The 10,000-nt window shown below is 45.4% G+C and overlaps 1 protein-coding gene across 16 annotated transcripts in view; it reads left to right on the top strand.

The window, feature by feature from the left end:
* ppfibp2a (PPFIA binding protein 2a) overlaps positions 1 to 10,000 on the top strand; it is a 42,685-nt gene that overhangs the window by 15,962 nt on the left and 16,723 nt on the right. For 12 of the 16 annotated variants that reach the window (XM_063188473.1, XM_063188476.1, XM_063188471.1 and 9 more), the window contains 4 exons: positions 3,013 to 3,147; positions 5,957 to 6,229; positions 7,481 to 7,573; positions 9,459 to 9,570. In XM_063188473.1, the coding sequence (XP_063044543.1) occupies positions 3,013 to 3,147; positions 5,957 to 6,229; positions 7,481 to 7,573; positions 9,459 to 9,570 (613 nt within the window). Of the gene's footprint in view, positions 1 to 1,402; positions 1,799 to 3,012; positions 3,148 to 5,956; positions 6,230 to 7,480; positions 7,574 to 9,458; positions 9,571 to 10,000 lie in introns of those variants that run through there. The other 4 variants (XM_063188486.1, XM_063188480.1, XM_063188478.1 and 1 more) reach the window with 2 other exon arrangements.

The raw sequence follows: 10,000 nt of genomic DNA, 5'->3' as shown, positions 1-10,000 counted from the left end.
TTCATTTTTAATATTAACTATCTACGTAAACAGAGTCATTATGAACATTGTGACAAATCAGTGAAATTAACTTAAAGTGGGCTGATAGAGTAAAAATGCAGCCCATGATTGTAGTTTCATGAGAAATGTCCTTACAGGCCTTACTGTTTGCCTCCTACCTGCCATCCCTCATGCATACAGTATGGCTTCTTTCTTGCTGACTTTTTAACAGTCTTTTCATCATCTTGCTATGCCTGGGTCTTCTCTCTCTGCTAACTAGTCAGTTGCTCTGATGCTGGCAAACGGTCCTCTCTTCTTTCATCTCTGTCACTTAGCACACACACACACACACCTGCGCACGCATGGACACGCACACACGGACAGGCACACACACACACACACACACACACACACACACACACACACACACACACACACACACACACACACACACACACACACACACACACACACACACACACACACACACACACAATGCGTTGTATGCATTGTATGCGTTGCGGCGATCCTCACATCACATGTGCCTCTTGAGCCTCTGTGCACTGTACTTTTGCGTTAAGCCTGTGAGCTCTGACAATGCAAACAACAGTGCACGTTTCACACGGCTTATTCCCAGGGCTCTAAAACTATACCGTACCACACAGTGGTGGCTTTTGCTTCTTTTACCCCCTTACACCAGCAGTATTTGCATTCTACACACTTTGAGCATGTGCCTTTTAATTTTTTACTCCTTTGAACATTAAAAGGGAGAGGAGAAATCCTATGAAGTCCAAACAAAAGAGCAGGCGTTTGATCTGTGCGCTGCTGCTGCTCCACAATGATGGCAAGCAAATGACTTTTTCAGCACTGGAAAACTTGTTTGGATTTTTCAAAAAAAGTATGGTTCCCCTTTCAACTCTGGGTAAACTCATTTTTCCTCTGGTGAAGCTTCAGTCCAGTATTTGCTTTGGAGGAAAGCGAAAACAGGTTTATTTTTTTTAATCATTGCTACATGGTGTCTGTCTATCCTCGGGCTCTCATTTTAAGAAAAACATCTGTAGTGGCATCAGAAAAAAAACCCTGTCCTTCTAAAATGAAATACTCTCTGTAATAAAATCCTGTCTCGCTATGGATGGCTCTCATCTGAAAAGGGGGAAAACATTTCTGTCATCCAGCTCCGGTCCTGGAAGAAATTTCTCGTGAGGATTCCAAAGAGCAGACACTTTTGCATTGCCTTGACAACCCAAATATTTAGCAGGGGGTGTAGTTGTTCCAGAGGGCCAGGGCCAAGGACAAGCTGTGGCTGCCAGGCTGGCGAGGGGTTATGCCTGGTCTGGTCTAGTCTGAAGAGGTCTGCTGTGGTTGGAGCAGGTGAGCTCCAGTCTTAAGCTCCTGCCTCTCATCCATCAGCCAGCCTCTGTCCAACCAGAAGGGTCAGACACTCCCCACATCTTGGTGGAGTTGAAAGGAGCGAGGAGGAGGAAGAGAAGGGAAGGGAAGAGAGAGAAAATAACATCCCTCTTTCATTAGAGGAGAGAGGATGAGAGAGAGAGAGTCAGTGAGAGAATGGGCTGAAAGCTGACCTGGAATAGAAGTGAGGAGAAAGTGAAGGAAAGAAGAACGAGAGAGAGAGAGAGAGAGAGAGAGAGAGAGAGAGAGAGAGAGAGAGGAAGAGAGAGAAAGAGAGAGAGAGAAAACTGACATGTCATCAGTCACTGGATTAGCATCAGCTACCATAGCGTGCATCTGAAGGTTTTGCATCTGACCTGTGGCTAAAGTCCACTTTCAAAGTGCTCCTGCATTATTTCACTTGGAAAAGGTAGGCTTTATGTCCTCTTTCTGATTTTGCCTAACTGCTACAGTTTTTCTTCTTTTCTATTTTTATATCCATAATTGTGACATGGCAAACAGTAGGAACGCATTTCATAAAGCGTGCTCGCAAGATTATTAAGTTTTACGTTCCTTTCTTTCAGCAAATCCCACTCTTCTTTGCTGATTGCTTCAGCAGACCGAGCGAGCACCAGTCGACGGGGTTGCTTTATATAGTGTGCTAGCCTGCAATGTGGTCATTATGGGGTTTTGGCCCCCAGAATAAAATCTGTTTCCAGTGACACTGCGCTAATACTTTCCATGTGGGCTCCTTCAGAAGCACCGTGCTCTCCCTTCCTCCAGAGGGGCTGAAAACTCAGTGTCCTCGTGTCATGACAACACAAGTCCGCACCTGCCTGGAAAGCGCAGAGCTAAGACAAGCAATTTGGCGTTCAGGAGGCATCCTGATCTTTATCTAAGACGATGGCTTTTGTTGATGAAACCGGCTTTGTTTCAGTGCGTTTGAATGTGCAGTCTGTGAATCCTGTGTGATGGAAAATAGTTTGTTGGTTGGAAGTTATCCCTTGCACGACCAGGCCCCCCGATTGATGATTGTTGTGTTTCCTTTAATCTTTGCCAGGCCGTTCATGCCAGATAGACAATTATTGTCCTCTTTCTGTTTATTGCTCTTTGTTTGTCTATGTCTGTCTGCCTGTGTGGATGTTTGTCTGTTTGGCTGCCGCTATCTGTCTCAATCACACTGGCTCTCTTTCTCTCCCAGTCACTCTAAATCTCTGCCTGTCTCTCTCCCATTTCTCTTCCTTTTTCTATATCTGATGGTCCCTCTGTCTCTCCCCTCTCTATCCACCCCCCTCATTTCTCTTCCTTTCTCTATATCCAATGCTCCCTCTCTCTCTCTCTCTCTCTCTCTCTCTCTCTCTCTCTCTCTCTTTCTCTCGCTCTCGCTCTCGCTCTCTCTCTCTCATATGTCAGCCAGTGGGAGAGGAAGTAAAAATAGTGCACATGGGGACTTGTGTATATTTAGCTGGTGTGGAGCCGAGTCTCTGAAGCCAGAGTTTGTTTGAGGGGACTTTGTGTCTGTCGGAGCGTGGATTTTTTTCGCTGAGCCCTGTGCTTTCTTGTCCCGTGTGTGTGTGTTGTATTGTGTGTGTGTGTATTGCGTGTGTACGTGTGTCCGTTGGTGGTGGACATGCTACAACGCAGGAGCTCCTGAGCAGGACCTCTCTGGAGACCCAGAAGCTGGATCTGATGGATGAGGTGTCCTACCTGAAACTCAAGCTGTCCGGCATGGAGAAGCAGAACCACAGCTTGAGCGTGGAGCGCCAACACAAAGCCGAGGTAGGCTGCACTTAGAGCACAAGTGGTGGCAGGCTTTTAGACTGAGTTAAGCTACACTGAGAGCACAAGAAGACTTCATGTGTCCATGCTCACACACCAACATGCATGTAAACACACACATGTAAATGTTTATCGACAACAGTCTGCTCTGGTGCAAGGTTAGTAATATCGTTTTATATGATTGTAACTTTTTCATTCCATGCTACCATAGTGCTACAGTACATTAACGTTATGCAGTCTTTCATAATGCATTCTGACTTGGACATTGGCAGTCTGGTAGTAACAAACTTCTAGCAGGGGCCATGCTTTGAGGCATTAAAGATTTTTTGTTTGAGGAAGCAGGTTGTTGTGAGCAGGGGCAGGTGAGGACAAAAGGGGAAGAAGGGAGCATGTTGTGTGAAAGCTCTGTCGCTCAAAAGGGGAACTTTATTAACACTCAACGAGACGAGTGTTGACAGAGGGCAATGACACAACCCAGACAGTGAAATGTGGTCAGATATCATGGCTTTGGCTTTGTTACACACCAGTAAAGAGAGGCCTCGCTGTCGAAGTGAAGGTTTGCGGAAAGTGTTAGTGTGAGAAAAGAGTCGCTTCTTCTGATTTTTTTTTATCTCATGAGAAAAGTTAAGTCATAATCACACAGGACCATGCCCATGTCGTAATTCAAATGTTGGGGGTTGGCTATAATTATAAGATTAGCAGTTTTGAAGCTGCTCATGCCTGACGTGTAAAGGCCAGTGTTTCAGAGCAAGGACTGTGGTGAGCTCACTGATGTCGTTACATAGGTGTAATGAGTGCTTTGGGTTAACGGCCCTACTGTACGATGGTGCACCCTGTGAGGGGCCACTTTACTGGCAGTGTAAACAAGCAGTGGTTTGTCCCCACACCACTAGTGTGCTTTGCAATGTGCACTTTACATACACACACACGCGCGCGCGCATACACACACACGGCAGTGCCGCCCTCGTGACACTGTCGGGTGAGGAACTCTGACGCTTGGTAGAGAGCAGCACCAGCAGCATGCATACGTTTAGCCGTTGAGGAATGATTGATGACATGTTTAAAGACAACAAGGGACAAGGGGGACAGGAGGTTGGAGCGGTTGTTTGTGGTGCTCTCTCTCAGGCGTGTGGTGTCCTCTTTCAAGGGCTAAGTCTCTATTTGCTGAGGACCTGACAAATGACCTGCACGCAATGGCCAGAGGAGGGGTTTAATGAGGCACTGATAGGAGGAAATAACAAGCCCTGGAACCTGTATAAGAATAGTCCCTAGGAAGCAATTAGACAAAATACATTACCTATGCATTGTTTGGGCAAGACATTAAGGTCTTGAGCTCAATCCATGCCCAGTTGTGAGATGGAATTTGAAATGTGTTCCTTCTACCCCACTAATTGTGAGTTATAGCCTATTGGAGACATTTGAAGAAAGCTAAATGGCGTGTCTGGTGTATTTGCCAGTTCTAAAGTTTTCTGGTAAAATAATGTCTGGTTTCTTGTGTCGTTTCCCGTAATGGACAGCTAATGTTGCATTTTCTGAGAATACTAATCTCCTTTTCTGCTGTAGTCTATTCTCTGTTTTACTGAATGGTGTGCACAAACTCTGCCCTCTCTATGTCAGCTGTTGGACTTCTTCCAGAGAGGAAGAATGGCAGAAATCTGCCTGAAGCATTCCACTGGCATGCTTCTCTCTCTCTCTCTCTCTCTCTCTCTCTCTCTCTCTCTCTCTCTCTCTCTCTCCCTCCCTCTCTCTCTCTCTCTCTCTCTCTCTCTCTCTCTCTCTCTCTCTCTCTCATCAGAGCTTCCTACTATAGATAGCCGTGTCAGACATAACTTTTGGAATGCTTTCCATCGTCATGTATCCGATCAGACTTCCTTTCCTCGTACACCAGACAACATTCTCTACTTGTTTACTCTCAGTGGATTGCAGTGTTTACAATACGTTATCCAATCGTGAATGAACAAATGGAAAACAGGTCGACACATCTTGGCTGGATTTGCCAGACCGCAGTTCAAACACATTAGGTCCAGTCAGACTCCTCCCAGACGGGTTGGAAAAAGGGAAGTAGTCCGTTGGCAGGTAGACAAATGTCCTTAATATTGGTATATGACCACAGCCAAGCAAGCGAAATAGGTCATTGACTTATTTACCCTGGCTGGGCTGCGCTCGGCAGGCTTCGATGGTCTTAGCTGTTTTCATAAGGCCGAGAAGCTATAAGACCATGCAGCGCAGCTTTTCTCGTTGCGGCCTAGCTTGTCGCTTTAAATACGCTTCGCCGTGACGCACTTGCCGTGGTCCTTAAATATTCCTTCCCATAAACCTTTGCAAGTCACTTGAGGCAGAAAGCAGTCCCCCTTCTTAAAGAGCATACACCCCCCCCCCCCAAAAAAAAAGCCCCACGCTGCCTTAATTAGATCGCCAGTGGAGAAACCGCATGGAAGCTGTATGTGTATACACTCCAAAACCCAGCACATCACGCATGTGTGCCCCTTCTGTGTTCAATTCCCCTTCTCCCTCTCTGAACCCAATTTCCCTTCCCTTTCTTTTATTTTACCATTTCCGTCCTATCTTTGATCTTTCTTCCTCAATATGTGTTCATCCTTTTCCCTCCTCTCTTATTGCCTTTTCTTCTTCTTCTTCTTCTTCTTCTTCTTCTTCTTCTTCTTCTTCTTCTTCTTCTTCTTCTTCTTCTTCTTCTTCTTCTTCTTCTTCTTCTTCTTCTTCTTCTTCTTCTTCTTCTTCTTCTTCTTCTTCTTCTTCTTCTTCTTCTTCTTCTTCTTCTTTCTTGTTCCTCATTCTTTCCCTCTGACAGAGTGTAGTGAATCTGATTAGCGAGCTGCAGGAGCAGATGTGTAGGATCCAGCAGGAGCTCACCAGTAAAGGGAAAAAGAGGAAAGAGCCTGGCGAGAGGGAGGCCGAGGCCCAGGCTGAGGCCGAGGCTGAGGTTGGGGAGGGCTGTGGCGGTAGCAGCCCAGTGGAGGCGCACGCCCGTGGGCCGGTGGAGGCCACGAGGAGTGCCAACGTGGCTCCTGGCCCTGAAGCTGCTGCAGATGCAGAGCAGAACTGCCACTGTGGAGGAGAGAGTGTAGGAAAAAATCTAAAACATTTATGGATGGATGGGTGGATGGATGGATGGATGGATGGATGGTTGTGGGATGCACAAGACTGCTTGATAACAGATATTAAGACTTATGTAGTCTCTCAGTGTCTTGCTGTGGTCTTGCAATGACATGAAAATTTGTGAAGGGAATGGATTGGACTAATAGCCTAACCCTTTAATATTAAGTGGTGTGAATCCGTGGTGTGCATTCATGCTGTGGTGTTAATGTGTTTTGAAAGTGTGTTGTATAAAAATGTGTAAATAATGGTCTTTAAGTATTCCAAGTTGAAGCCTGCAATTAAGAAAAGACACGAGATAGTACTGATGCATGAAAGAGTGGCATGGTCATGTTGATGATGTGATCTGTTTTTATGCACTTGTTTGCATAGAATGTGTTTGGTGCACGTACCATTGGACACTGGAGCTAGATGCACCTCACAAATTATCTCTAATTGATATTGATGCATTGCTAGCAATTGCTTGCTGAAACACTAGTGTACACAGTGCAAATGAGTGGAATGTCTCTGGATAGTGAAAAGTAACATACATATGAAGAACTTTTCCAAAACGCTATATCCACCATTTTTTATTTATTGCATTTTAATATTGGAATTGACTGTTAAGAAGTGTGTATGTCTATGTGTGAATTCTTGCCATTCAAATGTTTTGAGAACATTCTTTTTAAACCTCTATAAAATTCAATGGAATGCGACATACAAAAATGACAATTTTCCAACATTCTATAAAATGGATATATTTCATTTTGGAAAAGAGCTCTTCATATTTAATGACCCTAGAGTGGCATACCATAATACTAGGGATGCACCGATACCACTTTTTTGAAAACCGATACAAGTACGAGTACATTAATGTGTGTACTTGCCGATACCGAGTACCGATACCGATACCTTTTACCACCAAAATACAATGAAAATAAATGCATGGCCTTGTTTTTTTCCACCTGTATTGTCCATTTCCATGTAGATTTAAATGTTAGTAAATGTATGAGGTGGCACTTTTTCCATGCTGATTTCAAGTCCACAGAACATGACAAGATTTTGCATTGTTTTGAGTAATAGTAGTACTCGTAGCTGGTATCGGCAAGTGCTTGACGAGTACGAGTATAATGAGCAGTATCGGGAGCCGATACCGATACCAGTATCGGTATCGGTGCATCCCTACATAATACAGCTGCATTACATATAGTAACATCTGTATCATGTGTGGCTCCTCCAGGGCCTTCTGCATGAGCTGAGGATTCTGAAGGATAAGGTGGACGAGCTGGAGGATGAGAAGATGCAGTACGAGAGGAAACTCAAAGCCACTAAGGTAAGAAATCCACCACACAAAGCGTCTCTCCAAATCTCTCATTTCTCAGCGGGCCAGATGTTGCCACTAACTGCCACTTAATTTAATCTCTCTTCCATGCTGTTTCACACCACCCCTGGGAGACTGGCATGAGTCATGAGTTCCACACGTTGTACTTTTCGTGTTTATTGTGCATTTGTGAAGTAGTAAAAACGCTGTGTGCTCCAAGACTCACACACTAATACTCTTCAAGTTCTTCAAGTACTTTTCTGCTGGCCTTTTTCGTCTTCTTCTTCTTCTTCTTTTTTCTTCTTCTTCCTCTCTCCTCTATTGCTCCATCACCATATTAATATAGGGTGATCAGATTATAAAATTGGGCAGCTTTCAAAAGCGAGCATCTACCAAAAGATGATGATTTTTCAGAAAAGGGAAGGCAGAAAGATCTCTGGTCACCCTATCTTAATCTCTTTCCTACCGCTCTCGCTCTTGCTCTCGCTCTCTCCCTCTCTCTCTCCCTCTCTCTCTCTCTCTCTCTCTCCTTATCGATCTCTCTCATGAGTGGCTGCTTGCGTGTGGCGTGTCTCCCTGCTGTAGTTGTCGATCTCCTCCTCTCTGCACATGTGCTACCAGTCGGTGCTGAGCCAGCTGGCCAGCCTGAGGCTGACGGTGGAGCACCTGCAGGTGGAGAGGCAGCAGTGGGAGGAGCGCTGCAGGACCCTCCAGGTGCCCTTCCTGTACCCACAAGCCATCCCTGTGCCCTTCCTGTACCACAAGCCATCTCTGCCTTCATCTTTTCCTTTTTCCCTTCCTTCATCTCTTCCTCCATTGCTCTCTCCGCCCTCTTCTAACCACTGCTTAAACCCTTAAACCTCAACGCCCACACTCATCCAGCTGGCTCTCTCCAAAACCCTGTTGCATGCCACACCATGCCTTCACCACTGCCCTGCACTGCACTGCCTGTTGAGTTTGTCTACCACATTTGTGCCATTCTGTCATGGTAGAGAAGTAATTTGTGCTGTTGAGAATTTTATGAATGCTGAGGATGTTATAATTGAGTTTCCCAAAATAGCGCATTAGCGCATATAGCGCATAGTCATTTTCTACAGGTACCCCCTGAGGAAAAGTATTAATACATCAATGTGGAAAACATCAGAATTCTATTAGCCACCTGCTGCATCAGCTCAACTGATAATCAAATACCAAATGTCATGGAAAGAACACAATGTTCCAAATAAAAGAGGTGAGGTCAATGAGTTATTCTGAGGGAAACGTCATGGCATGCAAAGTAGCCTTAGGTCTCCAGGGAACTTCACCAACATAAGTCAGAGGCCTCTGCAGGATAGACTTGGATCTCGCTACATGAGGCCTTTGAAGCAGCTTGTGGGCTTGGACACAGTATGGATAGGATTACACCCTTCTGAGGCTTAGTGCAGGAGGCCGTTGTGCCGTCGCCCGGTTGCTGAAGCATGAGCACCCGTGACCCCTATAGAAAGCATTATATGCTTGAGCTGAAATCCGCCAATCCTTGTGTAAACTAGCCGAGTGTTGAATTTTAAAAAAGTGTCTCAGCCCATGTATTGAGATGTAGAGTTAAGTTTGGAACGATTTGCTAGGTAACAGATGCTTCAACATGTGGTTTGAAGTTTCTGTTTTGGCTCACTGATTGGGTGCGTATCTTTGGATGGATGGGATTTCATGTTTAGATCTATGTGTCTTGTGTGGGCATTTTGGTGCGGGAACAGAGTGTTTTTATTTGCAATACAGGTTCATATTTCTCCTTCGTTTTAAGTCAACCTGAGCCCATTGACCATGTTGCAGCATTTAGGACATTCAGGAGCTTGGCTTTTTAAAAATTCATTCTACCGCTCTCCTCCACGCTTCATGTTCTCTCTCCACCACACCACAGGTGGAGATCTCCAACCTTCAGCAGCTTCTGATGGCCAAGAACGCTGAGATCGAGGGCTTGCAGGCTCAGCTGCTTGCCAGATCGCCCGTGTCCATGGACAGCGCAGAGCGAGGTGAGTGATGTTACACCTCCGAGTTCACAAGGTCATGCTATGACTTACGTAACCCAACCAAACCAAACCAAATGGCAGATTTGTCTCCCACACAACACGTGTGATTTTTTTTTTTTTGCTGTGTCACTCTCGGTTTGTGTTCTTAAGCCAGTGGACCATTTTGGGTCAGTAATGGTGTGTATGTAGCGAGACTAATGTGTGCCAACTGCGAGGCAAAGCCCAGCATGCTGTATTTAGGCTGAGTGGGAAAGTTATGAGCCGTTTGACACAAAAGCCACGCAAGGTCAAGTAAAATAGTACATTGTCCTGTGGGTGAAACAGTTTGTTCCTACTACCGGACTTGAGGAGAAGATGTAAGTGAGAAGAAGAAGGTACTGTTGGAACAGGTTGTGAGCACGTGTTTTTGGCTGTTGAGTGGTGTTGTCTAACA

The sequence above is a fragment of the Engraulis encrasicolus genome, chromosome 22, assembly GCF_034702125.1.
Source record: "Engraulis encrasicolus isolate BLACKSEA-1 chromosome 22, IST_EnEncr_1.0, whole genome shotgun sequence".
In the NCBI taxonomy this organism is placed as follows: domain Eukaryota; kingdom Metazoa; phylum Chordata; class Actinopteri; order Clupeiformes; family Engraulidae; genus Engraulis; species Engraulis encrasicolus.
Note: the sequence above shows the minus strand (reverse complement) of the source record. Positions and strands in the feature narration are given on the sequence as shown.